The sequence below is a fragment of the Emys orbicularis genome, chromosome 9, assembly GCF_028017835.1.
Source record: "Emys orbicularis isolate rEmyOrb1 chromosome 9, rEmyOrb1.hap1, whole genome shotgun sequence".
Lineage (NCBI taxonomy): Eukaryota > Metazoa > Chordata > Testudines > Emydidae > Emys > Emys orbicularis.
Window position 1 is genome coordinate 19971349 of NC_088691.1, and position 26904 is coordinate 19998252.

Genomic DNA, 26904 nt, shown 5'->3' on the forward strand with positions numbered 1-26904 from the left:
TTTGATTTTTTTTCCCCTTAGGGAAATACCATTTCTGGTCAAGTGGCTGCCCTTTAGTTTTGAAAAGGGGACTGAAACATCGCAGGTTAATTTAATATTCTCATTTACAAACATCAAAGCTTCCACAAGCAGTGGGAGATAAGGTCATTTTGTTCAATTTTTTTCAAGAAAGCGAGTGGAGCTTTGTGACAAGGAAGGTGAACCTAGCACCAACCCTGGAAGAAGAGGAGGTGACCACCAAGGCTGATTGCGGCCCTGGTTTATTTTTCGAAGAGTTATTAAAGTTTGGAAACCTACTATAACATCAGCATATGAGGGTGGGTACCATACAGTACTTCCATTAGAGAGAGTTATCTTCTGTTCTTCCCTGTTTTCACTTTAGCACCTATCTGCAGAAGTTTATACAGACTTTTTTTTTTTAAGTACTGTGTTTGTTTTGACCATCATACACAGACCTATGTAGTTCCTTTACCAGATACCTTAACAAGCAAGAAGCAACTATATTAATGTATTTTACCACCACAATGGAGGGCAGGAGAAAGATGGTGGGCACTTGCCCTGCACACTTCTAACTGAAGTGATCTTAGCACAGTGAATTGCGCCAGTAAACAAATATTAAAAGTTACTAAGATTTGTTTGTAAAAATACTCCTTTTGGGGGCATAACTTAAAAATCAGAAGGGATCAGGCATCAAAACAAGCCTTAAACCACTACTGTCATACTGGCAAAATGAAAAAGGGCCCTATAATCATCAGAAGTAATATTCCCACCTCCACTTAGGCCAGAAAAATTATTTTTATTTATTTATTTATTTAGAAAGTCAGTCTTCAGCCTCATATGGCAGGATACATTTGAGTTTCAAATCACAGAACTGGAAGGGACCTCAAGAGGTCATCTAGTCCAGTCCCCTGCATTCATGACAGGACTAAGTATTAATTTTTAACAAACTGAGGAAGTGAGATGGTCAGAACATTCCAGAGTTATCAGGAGCCCTTGCACAAGTGCTGCAACTAGTTCCTCAGACTGGTTTACATTGCAAAAAGGTACAGTAGTGTCCTAATACCCCATTGTGTTAGGCACTGCTCAAATTTACAAAGAATCAGCAAAATCCCAGCCTAATTGAAATTAGTGACAAAATTTCCATAGACAATTGGAATGAGGATTTCACCCACTGCCTTTCAGTCTAAAAACAGATTCAACCTACAGATTTCTGCTTGTATAGGTATGTTGATCAGGTGTGTGAAGAGTGATCCCTGACAGACAGTTATGCTGGCAGAAGCCTCTAATGTAGATGCAGTTATACCATCAAATCCCATCCTCACTGACACCGAAGCACTTTTACTAGTATAGGCTGTTTCACTATACCAGTGGAAAGCACAACTGACATAGCTGCAGCCAAACTAGGAGTGCTTTGCTGGTATAGCATCCAGCATTCCAATGTTGGTAAAATGCTTCTGGTATAGCCAGAGCCTCAGTCAGACCTTTAAGAGCATTCTCGACTCCAAAAAGCACCACAGATGGCGAGAAGGCAGCTACTACCAGCTTCCCACTGACCTTCTGAGTTCAAGAACCATTTCAGCAGAAGTCTGATGTCAAGCAGAAGCCATGTTTGGCCCTCTTATACAGGCAGTCTATTTTTCAACATTTTGGCCTCCCCTCTATATTAATCACTAGCTACTTACTTTTGCAAACTGTAAGCATACACTTCTTGCTGCTATCTCCACACTATGATTATTCTGGCTAATGGGTACTTTTAAAATTTACTCAGGTAAGTTCACTTTCTAAGTGAGAAGTAGAGGATGCTAGGTTCCTGAAAGGGAGACTTGATAAACCAGTGCCCCTTGCAGCCCTTAAGAAGATTACTATGTGGCAGAAAAAAAAAAAAAAAAAAGAGAGTACAATGCTTCTTTGTTAAAAGAACTGTGATTTAAGAATGAAAGATGTGTCCCTGCAATAAGTCTCCATGCAGAGTCCAGCTGAAGTGAATAAAGTCTACACAAGTAGACATGTCTGCCCACATGGATCTTTTTGCAATAACCAGACATTTAAGAGCATTGACCTTCAGTTACTTCATCATCTGCATCTAACCTAAACTCATCTCAGTGGTTCTTAAGGAATATCATATATATAACAGTCAAAATTTTATAACCAAGCAATATTCCTAAAATTGCTCACTATACTTTTATAGCAAGCCATGAAACATGGGACAGGAATAAGACCTAGATGAACAAAACAATTTTTAAATATATTTATTACACCAGTAATGCCACATCACAGATGGCAATAATCAGTGAACAGATGCCATTACATGTATGGCATAAATGAAAATTCAGACCAGTTCAGGATTACTGCACATTTCAGTTCAGAATAAACAAAGGCTATTTCTCTCTCCATTCTTTTGGGGTAACTTTGCCAACAGGTGATAAATTCCACTCAATTCCAGTTTGTGTTGCCACCTGTAATAGATTAAAAAGTTATATAAGAACAAGTTTGTCAAATTCTATGGCCAGAAGACCACTGTGATCATCTCTATGCTGATCTCCTGTATAACATCATAGAACTTCCCCAAAATAATTCTGATAGTATATCTTTTAGAAAAACATCCAATCTTGATTTAAAAAGTGGTCAGTGATGGAGAATCCACCATGACCCTTGGTAAGTTGTTCCAGTGGCCGATTACTCTCCCGTTAAATAATTATGCCTTATTTCCAGTCTGAGTTTGTCTAACTTCAACTCTCAGCTATTGCATCATGTTATACCTTGCTCTGCTAGACTGAAAAGACTATTATTAGGTACCTACCACATTCACGGTTCATTTTTGTAAATTTCAGTTATCACATTTTTAAAATCTTGAATTTCACGGTTTCAGATATTTAAATCTTAAATTTCAGTGTTGTAATAAACATGAGTATGTATTTAAAAATGGTAAAATATAAAAACACGTAAAGCCCTTAAGACTCAGCATTTCTCAAACTGGGGGTCCTGACCCAAAAGGGGGTCACAAGGCTATTGTAGGAGGGTCACAATATTGCCACTATTATTTCTGCACTGCCTTCAGAGCAGAGTGGCCAGAGAGCAGCGTCCGCTGGCTGAGTGCCCAGATCTGAAAGCAACACTGCCACCAGCAGCAACACAGAAGGGTAGCAATACTGTGCCTCCCCCTACAATAGCCTTACTACCCCCTTTTGGGTGAAGGGTGACCAGATGTCCCAATTTTATAGGGACAGTCCTGATTTTTGGGTCTTTTTCTTATATAGGCTCCTATTACCCCGCACCCGCTGTCCCGATTTTTCACACTTGCTGTCTGGTCACCCTATTTGGGTGGGGACCCCCAGTTTGAGAAAAGTGTGTACTTATGTATACTTTTACCCTGTAGCATAGGGTACTTACTATAAAAAATACCCTATTATATGGTAAAAGTACACAAAAGATTTCATGGTCCGTGATGCATTTTTCACAGCCATGAATTTGATAGGACCCTAACCATTATTACCGGTAATAGTTAGTAGCCCTCAAATCCAATAAAGCTATACAGAGTAACAGTTATGCATATTAGGAGTCTCCTTTTAGAGTGACAGTTTTATAGTATCTTTAACCTATGCAACTGTTCAAGAACAAAAAATTAAAAAAAGAATACAGTTGAGGGGCATCATTCTCTATCAGTATTGTTTTTAGACTCAGATTTGACATCTTATTCAGCCCTTTACACTGATTCCATTGGTATTACATTTATACTATTTTACAATAGTAATTTGTATTACAGAAATATTAAGAACTCCTCAACACCTGTCTTTTAATAAACTATACATAAAAGGAGACTTCTGTCACATACTGTATTAGAAAGCTATATTTAAAACTGATACTGTGAAATTCAGGGGATAACAGCATCAGTCTAATATTTAGCTCTTATAGTACAGCCACACAATATTTTCACCAACATAAAAGGAAAACTTGAGGTGAATAGCTCACTCATCCAACTGCCCATTTTGGAAATGAATTATTAGACAAAAGGAAGTGTGCTTAGCTTATATTTAATCAAGCTGTTTAACAGTTCTGAAGACTTGCAGTAAATTGACTTTCAAAATAAGTGCCTATTGAAGATCTAGGTTTAAAGTTGGACTAATGAATCACTTCCCTTTGGGGTATTAATGCATACAAAATTACTCTTTCAGGAAACCCCAAAGCCCTAATACTTCAAGTTGCTTCATATCGGCAAATCCTTATAAAGGTGCGTAACAACTTGCAAATTCAGGACTATAGTTATAGCAGATACTAGTGATAGTACCAATCATACAGTACTTACATATCCCCAAATGGAGACGCAAAATAGGGCTCCACCAAGTAGTATAATGTTGCCATATTTATCATGGAAGTTAGGCACATGTTTGTGGTGACTCTGTCTTGCTGCAATCCACTGAGTGCCCCGAGCTAAGAGAAATGGTCAAAAATGTGTATCAGGCCATTGGTACATCTTACATCTATTCAAGTCTCTGGCAGTCCTCCCATCCATCCCCTAGAAAAGATGGACTTCAGAACACTAAAAATAAGGATGCTCTTCATTACAACAGAAAGATAGACACAAGACTTCGTAACATTCTGGCAGCATTACAAAGCCACACAATTGCTGGAACAGAGAAAATTATCCATTTTAGACAAATCCATCAAAGAGACTTAACATTTTATTCTATTTGGTTGGCACGCTACTTTAAAATTTTCATTAAGCAGGTAACTATAAAATACACCCACAGAAATTGACTTTTTGTTCACTCAATTTAGAATCTCTAGTGCCACTCTAGGTACCATCACTTCCTCAAATGCTAAAATATATGGTTAGTTTATGAACTGATCAATACACACGTTATTTTTCACAGAGAATGTCTGTAATTAATCCAAGTGTTTCCAGAAGGAGCAAAGAAGCCAGAAAACTTAAGATGATCTCACAGGAAAAAAGAAAAAGACTCCTGCACTGTGTAGACAATGCTAATTGAAATATAAATCCCAATATCTGAACAATTTTGTATGAACTTACATTTAATTTCACAAGAGTATTAGGTAAGATCAAGGCCAAGACAACCAACTTCAAGAAGGCTGTATCTGAAGTTATTTCCAGAGCATTTTATGTAGGCAAAACACTGAAATTGTGTTTTAGTTTGTGACTGTCTCCCTAACATTAATTTTTTTTCTTCCACTTTAAAAACCACTTAGCTTAAATTAAACGTTTCCCCAAACGTTTACATATGTGCTAAAACACAAGACATCTAGGCTTCCAGGATATATCACGCCCACTCTGCTTTGGAAGGTAACAATCCAAGGTCTCATTCCTACAACAGCATCCATACGAGACCCCTGGGCCCAAGCCATTCCCCACGCCTAGGCGGAGGCTACCCGGCCGGGGAACGGGCTCCCGAAGGCAACTGACTGCAGAGGGGACTCGGTTCCAGTGCGGACCAGTCGCTGCGGAGCGGCAGGGAACCCGGGAGAGGGGCGCTAAAAGGGTCATGGGCTCTCGGTTCGGAGGGGACTGGGACTCTGGGGGGTACCCGCCCGGCTGTGCCCCGGAGGACTCCTCCACAGCTCACCGCTGAGGCGCACCGCGGTCTTGGCCAGAGACAACATGCTGGCGTCTTAGACGGATAATTTCTGCCTTTCTCCCTCTTCGCCTTATACCCTTGCGAGCAGTGAAAAACAAAATGGTGGCCAGCCAGGAAGCCCGCACGCTGCGCATGCGCCCCGTGGGAAATGTATTTCACTCTCTTCCTGAGCGCGGCCCCACGGCATTATAGGAAATGTAGTTCCCGCGGTTGCGTGGAGGGGCTCTTACAGGCATACGGGAAGAAGCCCCTGTACCCGGGAACCTGGGGGCCCGGTACTCCCACGGGCTCCCCCACACGTCCTACGCTAGTGATGGCTTTTGCCACGGGAACTAGAAAATCAGGGGAACAGTCCTAGTGGCGCTGACTCTGGAGTGAACAATAAGGATCTCCCAGCTGCTCATATCAAAAGCAGTGTCAGGATGGCCGAGTGGTCTAAGGCGCCAGACTCAAGGCTTAAAGTGCCTTCCTCTCTCGAGGGCTGGGTGTTCTGGTCTCCGTATGGAGGCGTGGGTTCGAATCCCACTTCTGACACATTTTTTTTTCGTGTTTGTGTGTGTAAAACACCGAGTTTAACTGTAATAAGCACCGGAGGAAGCGTTTTACTACACGGCAGGGTAGGGATCACCTCAGCTCACGCACACAGAAATTTACACCATATAAATATAGATTGTGGCGCCTATTAAATAGGGACTTACATTATAAAAATTACTAAATAAAGACACGGATTTACATTATATATTCAGAGATATCCTTAACTGATTCATGGGAATGATCTAACTTGATCACTGATGTGTCGATCTTAATAATGTAAAATCCCCGTGGCTCTGATTTTCCAAATATATGTGCATATGAGTAAAATTAAACATGTAGTTATGTGATTGAAAGATCACAGTTTATATCTATACAAACGGGTGCATATAATAAGTATAAAGAACATATTTAAATACTGACATCACCGTAAACTCTTGCATATGTAATGGCTACCGATTTAAAATCTCTCAGTAAGAATATTTCGAGAAAGATAGAATTTAAATCCATACCTATATCATACATAGAAAGATATAGGTGTGGAAGTCCATTCCATCTTTCTTGATATTGCTAGCTTGCTATAGATATAGATATGATAGTGCCTGTCTTTACAGAAAGAACATACATTCCTGTATGTATAACGTAAATCTCTATTTGTGTATAACTATGTATGTTATCGATATTGATCTATTATAGCTATACTGATATATGTCTGATATATTCCAGACAGTTTTTATGATCCATCAAGATCACAGATCGAGAAGCTGCTTTGTTTTAGGTCAACGAGGCTCCACTTGCGTGCAAGAGTCTTCTTAGGAAGACCCAGTTACAGCACGAGGGCCCAAATCTGCACAAAGTATTACAGCATAAAAGAAATAAAACTTGACGGATCAAGATGATACTTTAAAATAAATACCACAGAATAGGAATATAGGATTGTGTAGCTGCATGAGAAGGGTATGCTTGGGTATTTGAGGATCTACTAATAAGATTATTTTCCTAATTATAATATTCCCGGCATGCTCTATTTCTTCAGCGGCATCCAGCCATCCTGTTGGTTGCTCCCGCTATCCTGTGTCTAACCGAATATAAATGTATAAAGTGTCTTCTGTGTATTAACAGACCCATCCTCCTTCAGAGGGTCGGTGCCTTCCGATCTCATGGACTTTTCATAGACGTTGAAGCACATGGTTAGTAGTTAATATTGTAACAATTTCAGGGGCAAACAGTTGAAAGTTGGAAATGGAGAACCAGTGACGTAATGGATCGTGCTCAGAAAAATGGAAGCCAAGGAAAGCAATCTGGAAAACGGACTTTTAGCTGAAGAGAAGTCCTTGTTAGTCCTCAGTAATGCTGAAAATGCAATCCTGGGGTGCTTCACGAGGATAGCAAATTAAGATTCACATTTACAATGTGATAGGACAGGAAAAGACTATCCGTGCAATGCGAGCTGCAGGTGAGACTCCCAGAGAAATAATTGCTGAGATAGCACCTAGAATAATGTGCAAGCAAGACTGGACACCTCGGTACCATGAGGCACCCCCTCTGCGCTGCTGATGCTGCCCTGTGCCCTGTCTGTAATGCTGTCCTTACTCCAACTATTTAACTGCCATGGTGCTGCTGCCGCCCCAACTCATCCCACTCCAACACCCGGCCCAGCCTAGCTCCCCTCTGTACCCTGCGGTCCCTATTACACCGTATCCGACTGCTAGTTCCGCTCCCTTGCCCTCCGAACCGACTCCTCCCAATTCATCAAACAGCCAATGGAACTACAACAGCTTGCCTCGTTATGATTGGCTGACGGATGAGGACGTTAGACCAATAGAAAACGAGCCTGAGCCAAGGATGTGAATGGGAAGTAGCCTGTCAGTCTTGCTCGTGAGCAAGTGCTTGAGTAGCCGCTGGGCCAATAGGCGGCGGGTGCCGGTGGAAGGAGCGGACATGGCGGCGTTGCGAGTGCTGATGTTGGGAGTCTTGGTGGTGCTCATGGCCTGCGAGGGACCCTGGGCTGCAGGGCAGAAGAGGAAGGAGGTGAGGGCCCTCCGCCGCCAGCTGGGCTGAGGGAGAAACCAGCCCGGGATCCCCGGAGCTATAGGGGCCATAGTCTGCCCGGCTACCTTCCGCCCGGCCATGTCCTTGGGCTGCCCAGCCTTGGGGAGCCGGGCCCCCGCCTGTGGAGCGACCTCCGCCCGGAGGGGGGGTAGTGTGGGGAGCCGGGCCCTGCCTGAGGAGGGGTCATCTGTGGTCATCGGTAGGGAAGAATTGTGGCCCTTGCTTAGTTGCTGTCACTAAGATGTGTCCAAGCTTACATGCAGATAAGTATTTTTATACGTGAAAACGATTGCACTACTTGTGTATGGGTTTGTCTGGATTAGCTAAAGAGAATGGAGCCTATTGACAGTATCTGGAATAGAGAAATCATTGCAACTGAGCAGTTATTTTTTGAACAAGGTAATGTTCTTCAGTTACAAGAAGTGATCCAAAACTAATCTATAATTTAATTTAAATCAATAGGCTTGCTTAGCATTACTGGACAATATTAGGATCTGTTTTCTTGGTACATTAATGCCTGATCATTGGCTTTTGACTTGATTTTTTGGAAGTACTGAACACTCAGAACTCCCATTGAACATTGTTGTAATAAAGAACTGCGGACTCTCTCAACCTGACCACATAATGTGTGTCTTGCTTTCTTTTGGATTTCAGTCATCTTGTTGAAATGTCATCATGAGACTGTTAACGGTTCAGAGTATCAAAAGACAAGACTCTCTTTAATGTTCAGTCCAGTTTTTAAAATAAACATTTTTTACTTTATTTTTTAGATGGTTTTATCTGAAAAAGTTAGCCAGCTGATGGAGTGGGCCAGCAAAAGAGCCGTTATCCGAATGAACGGAGACAAGTTTCGTCGCCTTGTAAAGGCACCACCAAGAAATTACTCAGTGGTTGTGATGTTCACTGCTCTTCAGCCTCACAGACAATGTGCCGTGTGCAAGTATGGACTTAATTAAATTCTAAAGAACTTCAATTTAATGACAAAGAGTCCTGTGGCATCTTATAGACTAACAGACGTATTGGAGCATAAGCTTTCATGGGTGAATACCCACCTCGTCAGACTACGTCTGTTATCTATAAGGTGCCACAGGACTCTTTGTCGCTTTTTACAGATCCAGACTAACATGGCTACCCCTCTGATACTTAAATTTAATGATTACTGTAAAAAGTGCCATATGTTCTGAGTGGGTAAAAGTTTTACCCTCCTACTTTGCCGTACTTTTTTCTTGAATTTGAGCAGTTTCATTCAGAGTGGGAGAGACTAAGATACAATAAACTGTAGTAATATTTTTCTAATGCAGTCTCTTATATATGCAGATCCACAGATCATCTAAAGTCACATTAACTGTATTGATCTCTGTGCTGCAATAATTGCAGCTGTGCAGTATGAAAAAGGGAAGCTTTTGGACAAATGAAAGGGTTAACATTAATCTTTTTGGGTGAATGGCTGAACACTTTTTTTTTAGCGTTTGCTGTTGAGCCTTGTAGTTTGAGATTTTGCTCATATCTAGAGTATTTATTTACATTTATACTGTATCAGATCCTGGGTTCTGCTTCTGGCACTTTGCATTGCTCCAGAGATATAAAGGGACTCTGAAGAAGGCTTTAATGGCTAGTCTGGGGAATCTCTGGGTCACCTCCATGTACAGCATGCTGGGGGAAGAGGGCACACCTTGAATTCTGCTGCATTCTGATGATCCTCAGCTGTCACAACAGCACCTTGGAGCACAGGCAGCTGTGCACAATGAAGAACAGCCTTGAGCATCAGCTTTGCATGTACCCTGCCTCCCAATTGTGGGCCCAGTGCAGCTTGACCAGTCCAGAAGATCTGCCCCCAATCTTAAAAACAAAAAACTCCATGTGCCCAGTGCTGAAAACAGTATGAATGAGCAGTGAAGCATGACATGTCTTGTTAGTTTTAAAATCTTAACTTAAAAAGAGTTTTGGTGGGGATGGGAGATGTGTTACTTCCAGTGAGATGTTAGAGCTGGAAGTATGTTCATAGGTCCCTCTGTTTTTGACATACTCTCATGAATATACCATCTGGTTTTATATGTTTTTTCAGGCAAGCTGATGAAGAATACCAGATTCTGGCAAACTCCTGGCGATACTCCAGTGCATTTACCAATAAGGTTTTTTTTGCCATGGTGGATTTTGATGAAGGCTCAGATGTATTTCAGATGGTAATCTATTTTTCATTTTTTAAAGTGATTTTTAGTTGGGGGGGAGTGATAAAGAAATCTACAATTCAGAAGATATGGTACAGTATTACCATAATGAGGGATGCTGGCCAATCTGTAACGAAACAGCTGCAAAATAAAAATTGCAGAGATTTTTTTTTTTTTTAAACCGCAACAGTCCTCCAATCCATGAGAAATATGCAAGATTTGTTTGCTAATGTGACAGTAGCACTAATAGGCCAAACTACTAATAATATGCAGGGAACAGTGCTGAATGGGCATGAGTGATAGACTGGATGACCTGATTAGGTCTTTTATGTCTAACTCCTGTAATGCCATTCAGTGTAATATAATGGAATTACAATGACTTATAAAATACTGGAACTAATGTAAATGTTTGTCAGTTTGCAAAAGACTTCTAACGCTAAAAGCAGTGGGGGACGGAAGAACCTTTAATTTCTTATAAAGGTATTTTTAAGAAACTCGGTGTCCCATTTAAAGGAGGAGTGTCAGAAAACTGATTTTTTTTTTTTTAACTAACTGAAAATATTTTCATGTCTATCTGATTTTCAGAAATGTGACAAGTTACTAGGAATGCACAGTAAATTACTCTTTAAAATGTCCACTTACTTCATTTTTTCCTAAAAATAAAAGTCTATGTTAGTTATAGGCAAACAATCTGTGGTCTGTCTCTTAAGACACACAATCTGTTTTTGAAAGAAGTGCAAAATCATCAGAAGAAACTAGAAACGCCACCCTCCTTGCATTCTTTCAAGTTACTTGGAACCTGTGCAGCTCAATCATACAAGTTATTATTCAGGATAGTACTTGATCCAGAATGTACATTATGTTTGTGTTAATTTGTTTTCAGAGAATTATCAAATCTTGATCTTGGAGATTTACAGTTGGATCTTTACAAACCTGTGATTTCAGTTTCATCGTTGAAGCAACTCAAAAGGAAAATCAGATTTTGTAGCTGATTTGCCAAGCTTTGAGTGCCATGATTGTTTCAGTCTAAAAGCATAATTCAGTCCAGAACCACTGAAATGTTTACACACCCTGTCTAAGGTTTGGGCTCATGATGAAATCTTGGTGAAGCCTTGCTGTTGGAAACTTTATGCAGGTCTTTTATGACAGAAATAGCTGCTTCACTATAGGAATATGCTAGAACACAATAAAAGAAGGCTCATCAATATTCATTAAGATGTATGTGATTATCTTTTGATGCCAATACATGTTTCCTCTAGATACTACTATATAGATTTCTTTATAGATATACTTGTATACAAAGACTCAAAAAACCTTCCTTTATGAGCAAGGGCAAGAATAGTACTTGACCATATAGACAACTCTCAGGAGCTTTCTCAATTATCAGCAGATTTCAGGTACATGTATTAACTGTCCAGCCTTCTTTGAGTTCTTTGCCAACCACAGACGTGAGTACTGAAGACATGAGAATATTGATTATAGTAGAAATTAAATAGTGCTGTGTTAAACCTAATGGGAGAATAACCAATCTCAAACTGCTTTCTGAGATGTGTATTATTGCTAGCATTGGGTATCAAATAATTGTGGGTGTCTCAGGACATTCTGGATACTGAAGAGAGAAGAAAGTATGGAGCATCCAAGAAGAATGTGCCTGACTAATGTACTGTATACATAATTTTGTGTCATGGATTTTTCCATATCCTAGACCATTTTATGAGAAAAAAGCATTCAAGCTACTAAACCATTTTTTGTTGAAATACCCATTAGATCTATTTTATGAATAGCCCTTTTGTTTAATTATGTGCATAAGCACCAGGACAAAATATGAATGATAATCTTGCAATAAAATAAGAAAAGTTTAAATGGCTAAATTACTTAATTCTTGATGCTTCACTTCTACTTTTATTTATTAATCTTTTTAATGCAGCTAAACATGAATTCAGCTCCAACCTTCATTAACTTCCCAGCTAAAGGGAAACCTAAAAGGGGTGACACATATGAGCTGCAGGTGCGAGGTTTTGCGGCCGAGCAGCTTGCTCGCTGGATAGCTGATAGGACTGATGTCAATGTAAGTACAGATAGACTTTCATTTCCTTCCTGTGATGTAAATCTAGCTGTGGAGAGTCTGTTTGCCAGCTATACAATATGGTTAAGGAAAAATATTCTAATTGGCTACTCAGTGACACTATTCAAAGCAGGTCCTAAGCCCCGTTGTGTCTAGCTGAGCTTTATAGATTAAGTATATTTTAAAAACCGGGAACTTTTTTTACATGCCACATTATAATATATTACATTAATTTAATGCTCTCCATCTAGAATATTTCCAAATCACTTTACAAACTTATGTGGATTCACCCACCAGTAGAAGCATCCACCTCTATGAAAATAAAGCTGTTTTATTATTATCACAGGCAGAATATTAAATATGGCCTAACAGATTTTGCTCCATAGTATGTATTATTGAAACAAAAGAGAAAAAGTATTAATTTCTGAACTACAGTTAAAATTATTAAAGAAATATTAAGTTGGCGTATTTTGTACGTTGGTATGGTTTTATTTCTCCATATTCATCATGTTTTTTTTTAAAAAAGAATTTTTTTAACATAACCTTTTGTGCTTCCATAGATTCGAGTGATAAGACCCCCAAATTATGCTGGTCCCTTGATGTTGGGTCTGCTGCTGGCAGTCATTGGTGGCCTTGTCTACTTACGGAGAAGCAACCTGGATTTTCTCTATAACAAAACTGGCTGGGCTTTTGCTGCTTTGGTAAGCAAAATTACTTTTTTTAACCTCTCCCTGTTTCAACTTGATCCAGATTGAATTTAAAGGGAAGGAAATATTGCATTTGCTTTGTTACCTCTCCTGTGTGGAAAACTATTTAGTGGTGAAACAAATAACCTTTTTCCTTCAACTGGGCTTATTATAAACCAGATTCTCCCACTGAGGTCAGTGTAAGCTGAACATGAGCAATTTAGGAGAGCATTTGTAACCAAACAGATGAGGCCAGACCACATGCCACATCCCTCCACACTCATTATTAGTGTGAATTTTATTTAAAATGAGTTTTTTACCCAGTTTATAGTGATCTGATTATCCCTAGTCTATTTCAGTAAAACTCATTTTTCAGGATATTAAAATACAGGCTTTAGACTCAAACATTTGCTATTTGGCCTCTGGAATTGCAGCTCAAAGTCCTAAGTATTGGTACAGGTGCTGGATTTATAAAAAGGGCTGAATAATTTTATGACCAACAGTGTTTGAAGTTATTCAAGATACAGTCAGTCAAACGTTATATATCAGGACATATGTTGATAGCATTCAGAAGATCGAAAAGAAACTTTTTCCTGCTATATGGCTTTGGTGTGGTTTTATTAGCTATTAGTTGATACCAGATTTGATGGGACAGTGGTCTGATCTAGTTTGGCAAATCCAATGTTCCTTGAAATGTGAGCTTATTGTTCTTCTAAGAAGAGAGGACATCTTGGCTAGAACGTAGTCACTGTAAAGAGTCTTTTGATCATAATGGCAAAATCCAGAAGTACTGGGACCAAGAGTTCAGTGTAATGCAGATTATATTACTACAGCATTAATATTTTACATAAAGGGTTATTTGTGCCACAGACTTTCAGGTTTAAGTGCAGATGATTTTTGAAAGACATGACTTCTGGAAGGAAAAGTCCATACTTTTGGTTAAAGTGAAGATGAGGGTCATGTATCTTTCCTTCTTGGTTGTCTGGTAGTACTACTTGATTGCAAGCTTTTCAGTTCAAACCGTGAGAAAACATTATCAATAAATAATAGATGCTGTGCTATGAATAGTACAAGGCAACATCAACATCTGTACATTCCGGGGTGAAGTGAATTGCAAAGATGAAAACTGAATAGAGACACATATGAGGTCCATACTAATTTGTCTTATGTTGTTCCTTTCTTCCTTTCTAGTGTTTTGTGCTAGCAATGACATCAGGCCAAATGTGGAACCATATCAGAGGGCCACCATATGCTCATAAGAATCCCCATACAGGACAAGTGGTAAGTCTTTATCTTTGTAGGATTACAGTGAAAAGATCCATGTTAAAAAACACAAAATCCAGGATGCAAGTTTTGTTTCTGATTTCTCGCTTCCTGAGTCAGCAAGAGTAGGAATACTATAGAAGGAGCTCTAGAGCAGTCAATGGGCAAATTTGAGGAGTTGTATTAACTGGCTTAGAAGGAATACCTATCTATCCTTTGCCAGAAGTATAGGAATCATGAAAGAAGGGCCTTGAGAGTAAGATGTGTGAACAGAAAGCTCCTCAGGGCTCCAGCATGGATTTAGAGGGACCCACATCTGGTCCTATCACTCTTTTGGCTAAGAAGGAGGAGGAAACATGACCGTTTCTTAGCCAAAAGAATGATAGGGCCAGATGTGGGTCCTCTAAATCCATGGATTGTGATTAATATTTTGGATGTTATCACAAAGCAATGAAGTCAGAATTTGCCAATCAAGTTTACTACATAGTTGTTAGTACTTACAGAACATAGAGTAAATGTGACAGTATATACTAATTGGTTTGAATTTCATTACAACCAGACTGCTATTTGCTGTAGTGCCTTATAATTTAGCATCAATGCCACAAGAATGGTGGTATTAACCCTAAAAATAACAGGAGTACTTGTGGCACCTTAGAGACTAACAAATTTATTAGAGCATAAGCTTTCGTGGGCTACAACCCACTTCTTCGGATGCATACCGAAGAAGTGGGTTGTAGCCCACGAAAGCTTATGCTCTAATAAATTTGTTAGTCTCTAAGGTGCCACAAGTACTCCTGTTATTTTTGCGGATACAGACTAACACGGCTGCTACTCTGAAACCTGGTATTAACCCTATGACCCAAGAACAAAGGCTGCTTAATGTCTGGTTTAAGTGTTTTGTCTTTTGTAGCTGTTTCTTTTGTGTGCAATAAAATACATAAAAATAAAACTAGAAATGTAGTCACTAATCAGACTAAGAAAGATCATTTTGACCAGCCAGATCACATGCCATGCTCAACTCGTTATGATAATTCACTCTAATTCATGACTAGATTGCACGTAATAGCTAATACTAAAAAGGGAATGGTCTAGACAGAACCCTGTATTAAGAGCAGGGAAAGCCAATTCATAAGAGGGCACTACGTTGTCTATAGTTCTATTTTTATTTTATTTTTTAAATGCTGAGGGACTTCTTAGTTTCAAGTATGCTGCATTTTAAGAGGAGGCTTCCGTTTGTCGCTGTAGACATATCAAAAGCTAAGTGAAGATACAAAAAAGAATTACCGTATATACTCGTTTATAAGCTGAATTTTTTTAGTAAAAAAGGGAAGCACCAGAGACGGGGGTCGGCTTATGAACGGGTATAGAGAGGGAGAGGTGGGACACAGCCCCTCCCCCCAACAGAGGGAGCAAGGAGAGGCAGCACAGCCAGCGGAGCCAGAAGGGAAGTGGCGGGGCCAGAGTCTCTTCGATTCTGGCCATGCTGCTCTCCCCCCAGCCTCCGAAGCAGCTGCAGCTCCGGGGCTGGCAGGCTGCAGCCGTGCCGCTCGGCCCCACCCCCAGAGCAGGCTGTGGCTACGCCGCCCGGCTTACCGGAGCACGCTGTGGCCATGCCACCCGGCCCAGCCTGCTGGAACATGCTGCGGCCACGCCACCCGGTCTGGCCCGCCGGAGCAGTGCTGCAGCTGCATTGCCCAGCCTGCCGGAGCAGCTCCAGCCAGGCCAGAGACATCCTCCCCTGGCCCTCCCCAGATAAGATGGGACGGGATGGGATGAGGAGAGTGTGGGGGTCCTGGGCTAGGGGTGGGGTCATGTGGGGGGTGGTCACAGGGGTTACTCCCCTGACCCCAGCTTCTTTCCCCCCCCCCCAAAAAAAAAATCCCCACCAGTTGCTGTCCCGGCCTGTCAGGGTAAGCAGCTGGCGCGCCAGGACACTTTGTTTACTTAGGTTTACCTCCGTGCCTGCAGATGCTCGAGGTAAACAAACCATCTCGGCCCGCCAGCGGCTTATCCTGATGGCCCAGGAGCCAAAGTTTGCTGACCGCTGAATTATAGGGTCAGCTTATGAACGGGTCATAAAAAATTTCCATTTTTACTTATCCATCTTGGGGGGTCGGCTTATAAATGAACCGGCTTATGATCGAGTATATACGTATTTAGGGTAGATAAGTACCAATTATCGTGTTACATGTTTGGTGAGTCAGAAATGATACCTGTTTTATTTTCTACTTCCAAACTTGAAATTACATTTTATAGATATTGTGCTAACCGCTTTCTTCCAGAATATATTCTTGTTACTAATCTATTTTAGAGGAAGCGCAACAGTTGCACTCTGCTTAGACTGTGGGGGTACATTATTTTAACCAAATTGGTTTTTTTAATCTACTTTTTATCTCAATCCCTTCTTTTTTTGTTTCGACTCCATACATTTTAATTCCATCTTTCATGTGCCCTCCGCTGCTCTACTCTGTCACTTCCATACACACATCTTAAAAAATGAAACTAACACATGTCCGGGCAGTGGGAGAAGTGACAGCAGTTGGACTTTTAAGCAGCTTTCTTCTGCTGCTTTCAGGTTCTCTGTGTTAAACAGTTTTATTGCCTCCCAGAACCTGGCCTTCCTTTTTTTTTTTTTTTAACATGTACAACTGCTCTTCTCTCCTCACCTCCCCCACATACCCAGTAGCTAGTATGTAAAACCATTATTTCTATTTGTATGTATTCAGACATGCTTTTGTTCTTTTTGGTGATGTTTTACTGAATTTTATAAGAATTTAATCCTATGACTCATTAAAAAGTTATATTAGCCTGTCTTGTCCTCTTCAGTTCTGCCTTGCATATCAGATAGGCAAGATGCACCTCAAGTGCTTCTCAGTTGTACTGGGCGTATGACATCTCTTGAGATGCCTGTGCCCCAGATATTGACACTGAAATGAATGCTGCTTCACAGATCTTTCAACTAACCTGTGAGTAAAATGTGAAAATATTTCTGCAGCATATCTTGATCTTTACCTAGACAGACACATACGCTTTCAAACCATGTTCCTTTTTAATTCTCTGAGTGTTATAAAGTATTGCTGAGCTGCTGTCAAAAATGTTGTTGTGCTGGGATCTAACATAACCCCACATACGCAAAGCTTTCCAAATGTAACTGACTAGCAGTAAAATTTTATTCTCCATGTAGTCTAAACTGTTTGTTAACCTATTCAGTTTGCAACCTTTTAAAAACAAACAAACCATGCTTAATATTTTATTGTCTAAGCCACATTGAGTGAAAATACTTTTCATTTTTAATATTTTTCTTATCAGCATTTCCTGTGTTTTGCTATTGCTTTCTGTTTATCTCGTTCTCAAGGGCACATGTGGCAGATATTTTTTTCAACATAATTAAAAAAATATTTTTGTTTAGACTTTAGCTTTATTCTTCATTCTGTTCTTAACTTTTCCCATTGGTAACTTTCTTTTGGTTTCTTTATTTCCCTTTTTTATCCTGGAAAGACCTTAAGTGCTTGATTCTGGGGCCCAACATGTAGGGCCCATAAGGTGCTGGAGGAGAATTCTCATCACATAGGGGTGTGGTGTATGTGAGTTTATGCTACTCCTCTTCACAGTACCCAGCAAACAGGGAGAGGAAGAGAACTCATCATGGGGGTGGAGGGTGGTGGGGGGCAAGGGCAGGAGAAGGCATGCTTGTAGTATTCCACACTGCACTAAAGGGAATCTGGGCAGCAGGGCAGGCCAGGTAACACTTCTGTAAGTTAAGAGCCTTGGGGCTATGCTCTACCATACACTTGAAGGATGCTTTTGGCCTTGCAGCAGCCCAATACGCCTCTACCCCGATATAACGTGACCCGACATAACATGAATTTGGATATAACGCGGTAAAGCAGTGCTGTGGGGGGGCCGGGCTGCGCACTCCGGCAGATCAAAGCAAGTTCGATATAACGCAGTTTCACCTATAACGTACGATTTTTTTTGACTCCCGAGGACAGCATTCTATCGGGGTAGAGGTGTATCTGGATGGTGCAAAGGTTGCATAAAACCACTTTTGTCCCCACTGCTCCTGGGACACCTTTTCTGTGCTCTGTTCCTGAGAGAGAGAACACAGAATCTAGCCCCAAGTTTTATATCCATTACTAATTACTGTAAACTCTGCTCCGAAGTTTCTTTCTTAATTGAATTTTGTCTTTTACAGAACTATATCCATGGAAGCAGCCAAGCCCAATTTGTGGCTGAAACACACATTGTTCTACTGTTTAGTATCCTTTATAATGAAATATACACATCTGATGGCAATTTAATTTTCTGCCAAACCTATACCTTCTCCCTTCACTACAGGAGTAGTGCCTTTTATAATATGCCAACAGCCAACATTTCCTTATGCCCACAATCTGTCAGTTCAACGGGATTAGGTTACTATCGTTCTCTTCTCTTTCTCCTGGGACTCAGTATGTCCTTAAATGAAGCTGTGGACCACTGCATTCTTTGAGACAGCCTGTGTTGGTGTCTGGCAATAGGTAGGTGGAAGCAGAACTCATCATTCTTTCTCTCTCTGGTGGTGGATTCTTTCCTCTGTACTAAGACATAGATGCTTAGTTCATGGGCCACTGCACACTTCTAAGTTCTCCTATTATTCTCTTAACCTTAGCTATTATGCTAATGTTTCACACCTTTTGTTTTCTGTCTTGACAGAGTAAACTTACAGCTTTGTCACCACTGCCTTCAACCTATGTTTTTAAAGTTTTTCTTCCAATTCAGTATCTTCCAATTCAACTCCTCTCTCCTATTTTTCCTCAGCTCAGATGTGCAATTTTTTTCCTTCCACTGTTGGTAACCTTAGTTGTCCTTGTTTCTGAACTTTCCTCCACAAGGATCTTTTGTGTTTCTGTAAATCCACCAATTCCTACCTACACATCACTTCTGTATGCCACTACCTTATCTCCTTACTGAAATCTTCGTCCAGGTGTTTTGTCTCCTCACCTTTTCTATAGCAACAACCTTCTCTACAGCCTCAAAGTCCCTGCTCTTCAGATACCCCTGTCTGCATTTTCAAAGTACAAAGAGCAGAAAATGTACTATAATATCAAGCTAGTGCACCGGCTCCACATCTACTGGATCATTTCAAGATCTAGTACAACATTCACTTCCCTTTCCCTTTCCCGTAGTAAGGTCACTGGTGCGTGAGCCTCTCTATTTTAGCTGTTGCCATTTGGAGCAGACTTTCTAGGGTGTCTCCACCTCAAGCTCTCTTCTCATCTGAAAATGCAGTCTACCTTTTTTCTACCCACCCACCCCCAATTCCTTTCCGTTTTTTTGTTTAATTCTGCTAAGCATTTTGGAGGTACACATTATATAAATAATGCGATTTTAAGTTTTGTATCAACTTTCTCATTGTTTCACATTCTTAGTTTTTAAAACTAAAACAAAAAACTACAGTTGCCCTTGTAATTCTCAGCTGGTATCCGGTTTCATCAGGCTCCAAAATGGGTCTTGTGTGAATTATTTTTCTTTTCCCCCACCCCCAGCCCCGAGTCTCTCTTTATTTCAGTAAATGACAGGCTTAGTCTTTTGTCTCTTTACAATATTACAGTGTAGCCACAATATAACTTGTCAATTCAGGTGAATGAAGAAATTAATGTTAAGTTTCATAGAAAGCACCAGGAAGCTTTGTTTTCTTTCACTGCACTTTTGATTTATTCTGATTGTTTTAAGCTGGTGATAGAGTTTTGTGACTCTGTGTTTTGAAAGGGTTTCCAAATTTCAGTGCATTTATTGAACAGCGTGGGAGATGCTTTCTTAGGCAAAAGTGTTGCCATAAAGACCAGTTTTGGGGCAGAGGGAATTTCTTTCCTTTTTTTAGCTATTATTACTCTCTTCTGTTGGTTCTGAATCTAGTCAAATTCCACCTATCAAGAGGTGTCGGGCAGATTGCAATGACAAGATGTTAAAACAAATTGGGGGCTTTAAAGTGCTCTCATTTTGTGTGTCTGTGTGTCTCCACTCCCCCCATGTACCTACCAAATTTTCCAATAATTACAGCTCTTCAAAAAAGGCACAATTTGGTAGAATCGTTTAATAATTAAGTCATTTTTTTCATGTAGCTTCACTAACTGAAGAGTCATTTCAACTGGAATTGAAGGGTCTATATTGCTCCCATTGAAGTCAATGATAAAAACCCTTTCTTTTTCAGTGGGAGCAGGATTAGGCCTGAAATGTACATATTACAATGCAATTAAACTATGTAGGGCTTGCATTCTGTTTTGTTGTGTATAGAGTTTCACTATGTCAGATCTCCTTATGGTCAAATACAGCATAACCAGCTTATAAATTCTGACTTAATTTTAGCAATATCTTTACTGGTGAATAATAGTTCAAACTGAAAACAGAAAAGTCCAGACTTTGCTGTTTGTGCCTGGTATCTGTCAAATTAAACAACAACTGAGAAATATATTAACTATCATCTTGTTAGACCAACAGAAGTTAAAATAACATGGACAAGCTTTTGAGAATCACTTCTCATCAGGAATGGGAAGGTGAACAAGGTAGAGCAATATGAATTAGAGGCAAGGTCTTAATTCATACCTCCCTCTTTTTGAGGAAAAGTGCTATTTTTTGCAAGCTCGCTTAGTCTAATTATGATTTGTAGCTAGTGCATTTAAACAGATCCCTGACATGTTCCTGGTTTTTGCTCTTCTGTGTTTCCTGGAATAATATTACCATTACTGCATGTTAGTTGTAATTTTTCTACAGTGTCTATCTTGGCTGGGGAGTCTTTAATCTTTCGAATAAGTTTTGTATGTGCCATGTATGTGATTATGATTGAATGGATTTATTAAATTTAAAAATAAATACATGGTGTCTGTCAGTTTAGCCTTAAACAGCTTTTGCAGATGGTGGTGTTACTTTAGGAATGGTACTCCTGCATGAAGCTGCTACTTCTGATATGGATGTGGGGAAAAGAAAAAGTAAGTACTACTTTTAATCCAAGCAGTGCGTTTTGTTGCTTAATTGAATCTCCATCAAGGGAAGATGCATTCAGGAAACGTTTCCAGTGTGATGGTTTACTGCAGTGCTGGCACTCTTATTAGCTCGTTTTTTGTTGTTGTTGTTTTTCCCCAAGGTGTTTAGGTTCTCTGCATTTAATTCTTCCTTCAGTGTTGAAATCTAGCAAAACAATAAAATTCAAAGTTATTTCACATTCCATCTTTTATTCATACAATTGTTGGAGTGGACTTGGAGCACAGAGGAGAGAAGCAAGATAGTGTTGAACTATTGTCTCGTTTCTCTGTGAGAGACTACTAAAAAATAAAAGCTCAACTACTAAACTCATAACGGAGGGATGAGCACTAGGGTCGCTCCAGGTTATCAAATATATATTTGATCTTATAAGATGGCCTTTAACTAAAAATCCAGATAAGTCATCATCCAAGAAATGGACATAAAGCTCCAGACCTTAGTCCTTTTAAAGCCCTTTCCTCAGGGTTTATTTGTTTGTTTGTTATGCACAAAATTATCATGAAACACAGAGCAAATCAGCTGGAAAACTCTGGGCAATATTTCCTCAGAGGCTTTCCTTGCTTTAACCAACCAGGAAGGGAGAAGATACAGCTTTCTTCTTTGACTCACCTTCCCCTTCCGTTTATACTTCATCCTGAATAGCAATGTAACAGGCAGCGACCTGCTAATCCTTTACACACTGCGGTGCCTTTACCTTGTCACATTCCACAGATCTATTTTAGTACCTGATAATGCATGTACACCTCAAGTAACATTATATACATTTGGTTTGTGTAACTCAGCCGACTAATGTTCTTTCAGTCTATTGTCAGTTCACAGATTATTGACCCAATAGATTGTGGCAGTTATGGTTTATCACAGAGGTTCTCAAACACTCATTTGTGGGCTGCTTCTTAAAGGGACACTGTCAACTTTAGTTTTTTTAAAATGCTTGTATATGGTCTGTGTTGTCTGTTTTATAGAAATGTTTTGCACATTTCCTTCTCTACGGTTCATGACGGTTGGTTCAGCAGAAAAGTATACGTTGACCCAACCACAACCTTCTATATTATAATGTGCAAGAACTCTTATTTGGCCGTGCACTAGCTCCTCTCATTTATCTGCAACAGTTAATTCTGCTCAAACTCCCCCTGCACACTTGTCCCTGTGGATGGGAGCAGGGAGTTATTGACACCAGCCTTTGTCTCCTTTGCCCTGCTACTTCCCAACCTAGGGATGGAATTACCTTCCCCTATTCTGCTCTTCCACAACGTGTGTGAGAGAGAGAGAGAGATGCTTTCCTCTACGCAGTTGTACTACTGTGCATAGTATATCCTGAAAGAGGTGAACTTTATGTTTCTACAGAAGCATTTGGAGGAGCTTAGTGAGGTGCAAGAAAGGGAAAAAAAGGCACTCTGGGTTATATGGACTTTTATAAGTGCTATGTAGTATTTGCTAATTAAAAGAGATGGAGGGGCTTGCTTTTCTATACTGGATCTGTATTATCAATATAGGGTGCGTCACACTGTCTGGAGTGGCTCGCTACCATGAGTGCCAACCTCAGGGCAGATTGTCAAGAAGCAGGGCAAAGACCCCAAACTGGTTGTATGTTCTATAATTAGATTTCACAAACCCAGTAACAAGTGTGAACTCCTCAAGCACTATAAGTCTTACCAGGGAGTCACAGTCACATTGGGCATTCCAGTCTATCTTGCCACCAGGCGAGCTGGACTTAGTGATAGGTGGTTGCTATACACCAAAGATCAAAAAATATTCAGGTTACTGCTAGAGCCAAAGGACCTTTCACCTACCCAAGTCAATTTGTACCTTTATATCTCACACCAAAGACCGTGCTTGTAGCCAATCCTATAGTAAACGATCTAAGGATTTATTAACTAAGCAGAGAAATGAGAGCGTTATTACAAGGTTAAAGCAGGCAAACACATATAAACAAATGAGTTGCAGTGTATGGTTTCAAAAGGTGACAGAGTTGTTGTAATCTGTCAGCTCTGAATGTCTTTTTAGGACTAACCCAGGTTGACCCTGCAGATCTCTGCTTCTATTTCATAGCTCTGGCCCTGTGAGAGTCCAAACAGCAAAAGAGATGAAAAATTTTCTTGTCAGCTATTTGTATTTCCTTCCCAAATTCAAGCTGATGGGACGAGCCCTTTTGCATATAGCTTCTTCAAGGATGGAAGGAGCAATTAATAAAGGCTATGTCTACATTGCACTTTTGTCGCTAAAATTTTTGTCACTCAGGTGTGGAAAAAACACCCTCCCCACCCCCCGAACGACAAATTTTAGCGACAAAAAGTGCTGCTGTGGACAGAGTTTCATCGTCGGGAGCCGCACTCCTGTCGACAGAGCTACCGCCCCTCATTGGGGGTGGTTTTATTTTGTCGCTGGGAGATAAAGAGCGGCCACAGTGCACCTTACAACAGCACGGCTGCAGCGGCACAGCCACTCTGTTGTACGGTGTGCTGTATAGACATAGCCAAAGTCTTTGTATTGTGATGTCCCAAAATGGCCCATTTAGTTTAGATAGGCCTTCTTAAAGGACAGGAGACGATCCCTCCTGACTAGGCTCAGAGTTTCAGAGCAAGCATTTCATAAAGTCTAAACACCTGGTTGTAAGTTCAGTACCCATTTTAACCATACTAACATACAGGAAAAAACAGACTGGTTTCCAGCAGTGAATTTGTCAGTGCTCGGCTGAGGCCTAAAGCTTTGACAAGAGCTAGCACCTGGTCTGCCAGCATCGCAGGGTGGGATTTTTCAAAAGGACTCAGCAATCGCTCCTGCTCCTGTTGACATCCATAGTTAAATTCCCATTGAGTGCAGCAGGTGGAGATTTAGCTGTTGTTTAGCATTTTTAAAACCCTATCCATAGTGGTGTTTTCAGGGTGGATTTATCTGTCTGATCATTTTATTCTGCATTCTGTTGCTTATCTACAGTAATGTGTGTAGCTGGTGTTGGCCTGGTGGTATTATTCTTCAGCTGGCTGCTCTCTGTCTTCAGATCTAAATACCATGGCTACCCATACAGGTATGGCTTTTTTGCTGCTTAAATTGTTGTGCTTTAATACATAGGTGTTGATGTGGCTATATTATATTGATTAGAACAGAGTATTATAGTAAATAAAGGTACAGTGATTTAAAGCATTGAGATTTTATAACCATATAGGGGTGCTACTTGCACGGTTTACAATGTAACTAAAAATGAATAAACTGTTACCTTACATTCATTCTGATTGGGGTTTCCCTTCACAATAGTTTTTTGACAAAAGTGGGTGACTATAAAAAACACTACTTTGCCTGAAATCCACTTCAGAAGAAAAACTGAAAACATGCTGTCCTGAAAACACTTTTCATTTTTTGGTGAAACTAGCGGCATAAAAGTTAGTTGATTGCAGTAATGAAACTTTTGTGGTCAACAGTTAGTCACTATTTCCTCTATCCTATTCAAAACAAAAGAAAAAGTGCTATGGTACTTTTTATAATCTGACAGGTATAGAGTAAGTAAGAACCCAAAGATTACTTAGTATTAAACATTTTTCATGCCACACTGTCATTACTCGCCATAAATTCGGTAATAGGAGTGAAGCATTTGATGACCTTAAAGCTTTTTTCCTAGTTTTTTTTCCAAATCACCTCTTTCTTAATCGTTACCTCATTAGAGATGAGGGTTGTTGTTTTTTTTTTCCAAAGCTGCTTAAGGGATTTGGACCCCAAATTCTACCTGGAGTTCTAAATTTCTTGGGTTGAGATCTTCAAAGCTGCCTGTGTCTCTGCATTTGTTATATGGAGCATCTAGTACACTTTTTGAGGGGCTGAAGTCAGGGGTGAAAGTAACTTACAGGATTTACCGGTACTGCCAGAGTCCTGAGGGGGGCGTGGCCTCATCCGGAAGAGGCAGGGCCTCTCAAGATTTAAAGGTCCTGGGGCACTGGCTGTGGCTGGGAGCCCCCGGGCCTTTAAATCAACCCAGGGCTCCCAGCTGCAGAGGTGACTGGGAGCCCTCGGGGCTCAGGGGCAAATTAAAGGGCCCGGAGCTCCGGCTGCCGCGGAGCTCCGTGCCCTTTAAATCCCAGTCCGAGCCCGGGCGCCGGGGAGCCCAGAGCCCTTTAAATCCCTGCCGCGGAAGCCGATGTGATCCGGCACGGCGTACTGGCTCTTGCCGGTATGCCGTACCGGGTTACTTTCACCTCTGGCTGAAGTCCTAATCAATAGGACTCTATATAACACCAGGTTTTGATTTGTAACTATTTTATCCTTTTGGGGGGGAAATTTTAAAGGTACAAATGGGAATTAGGAAGCCAGCTCCCATTGACCTCCTCTTCTGTTGCTAGTTTATGATTTGCCCTTGCTTCCATAGGCTGATATTTTCATCTCTCTGCCAGGGCAATTGTTCTTTCAAAAAAAATTCTATTAAAATCCATAGTGTGTTTTGGAACTAATGAGGGCGTGCTTCCAGAGCAATGGACAGAGTTGGATCACTGCTCTTTCTAGTGACTGATATGGAAGGAGACTGTCAGAACCTCCACGTTTTCAGCTTAACTCTCCTAGCATCAATGAGCTTTGTATGTTAATCAACTTTGTAGCCCAGGAGGGATGGATGTGGTTCCCTCCAGAGCCAATCAACGTAACATATGAGTTACTACAGGACTTGCTGTAAAGGGTCTTCTCCCCAACTACTTCCACCTCAGCTGTACCATACCCAGTTCATGTCATGTTACATTCTCCCATATGCCCCTAATCATTCTGAATGAACATGTCTAGAGAACTAAATGGAATATTTCTTTCTTTGATTCAGTGCTTTTTTTTTTTTTTTTTTTTTTTTTTTAATATCCTGTGTTTTGTTGCAGTTTCCTGATGAGTTAAAGGATTCCACAGGCTGGGAGCATTTGAAAGGTGTCAACTCTGAAATTGCGTGTAATGGAACTGAAGAGCTAAATGCGCATGGTTCATGCTACCTCTCTTTAAAGCGAATGAGATAGTTAAACACTGAACCAAAGAAAATGAGTAGTGCCTTAATATGACAAGCAGTATACTCTGAAAGTCACATGGAATATTAAGATTGTCTTTTTTTCATAAGCTTTACATCATGTTAAACCATTTTACTTTAAACCTAGTGGAGTTCAAAGCTTAGAATATGGACTACTAGTGTTTCTTTGAAATAACTAGAAACAGTACTTACATTCAGTTTGATAATTTGTTTGCCTCATTTTTCCTGCTCCCTCAAAGGTGTGGGGGGTGTATGTCCTTTTTTTTTTTTTAATTACGTTCTCTTTCCTGTCTACCCGTTGCTGCTCTCGCTGGCATTTTTCCTTTACCTTTTTTCATAACTTTGATGCCTGAGTCATACCCTTTCATGAATGAGGGGGCCAAATTCAGCATGTACCTGGAAACCTCTTCCTTTTTTCTGGAATACTCTCCAGCTTCTAGTGGCAAATGTGCAAATCTTACAGTTCCTCAACTTGAATCTCTTGTATTTAACTGCAATGCAGTGCAACAGATTACCCACACAGAGTAAGGGGAAGTTATCAACATAT

The 26904-nt window shown here is 40.4% G+C and overlaps 2 protein-coding genes and 1 non-coding gene across 3 annotated transcripts; 2 read left to right on the forward strand and 1 right to left on the reverse strand.

The window, feature by feature from the left end:
• Positions 1-2235: 2235 nt before the first annotated feature.
• On the reverse strand, positions 2236-5719 carry LOC135883721 (cytochrome c oxidase subunit 7B, mitochondrial). The gene is made up of 3 exons (XM_065410960.1): positions 5580-5719; positions 4304-4428; positions 2236-2456 (listed from the first exon to the last, which is right to left on the reverse strand). Exons 1-3 carry the CDS (start codon positions 5614-5616, stop codon positions 2379-2381), a joined length of 240 nt encoding a protein of 79 aa, XP_065267032.1. The 5' UTR covers positions 5617-5719; the 3' UTR covers positions 2236-2378.
• A 288-nt stretch (positions 5720-6007) lies between these two features.
• On the forward strand, positions 6008-6125 carry TRNAL-CAA (transfer RNA leucine (anticodon CAA)). The gene is made up of 2 exons: positions 6008-6045; positions 6080-6125. It is a non-coding gene; the product is annotated as a tRNA-Leu (tRNA).
• Positions 6126-7973: 1848 nt separating this feature from the next.
• MAGT1 (magnesium transporter 1) lies at positions 7974-26596 on the forward strand. Its single transcript, XM_065410757.1, has 10 exons — positions 7974-8153; positions 8945-9114; positions 10240-10357; positions 12270-12410; positions 12968-13108; positions 14285-14374; positions 18552-18615; positions 21247-21321; positions 24308-24398; positions 26218-26596. Exons 1-10 carry the CDS (start codon positions 7974-7976, stop codon positions 26231-26233), a joined length of 1086 nt encoding a protein of 361 aa, XP_065266829.1. The 3' UTR covers positions 26234-26596.
• Positions 26597-26904: the final 308 nt, after the last annotated feature.

Coding starts and splice junctions, on each gene's coding strand:
- LOC135883721 (XM_065410960.1), bottom strand. CDS start 5,616: ATGTTGTCTCTGGCCAAGACCGCGGTGCGCCTCAGCG. Junction 4,429..5,579: donor GACCGCGGTGCGCCTCAGCG/GTGAGCTGTGGA, acceptor CATTTCTCTTAG/CTCGGGGCACTCAGTGGATT. Junction 2,457..4,303: donor GCGTCTCCATTTGGGGATAT/GTAAGTACTGTA, acceptor AATCTATTACAG/GTGGCAACACAAACTGGAAT.
- MAGT1 (XM_065410757.1), top strand. CDS start 7,974: ATGGGAAGTAGCCTGTCAGTCTTGCTCGTGAGCAAGTGCTTGAGTAGC. Junction 14,375..18,551: donor ATCCCCATACAGGACAAGTG/GTAAGTCTTTAT, acceptor TGTCTTTTACAG/AACTATATCCATGGAAGCAG. Junction 21,322..24,307: donor GGATGTGGGGAAAAGAAAAA/GTAAGTACTACT, acceptor GCTTATCTACAG/TAATGTGTGTAGCTGGTGTT.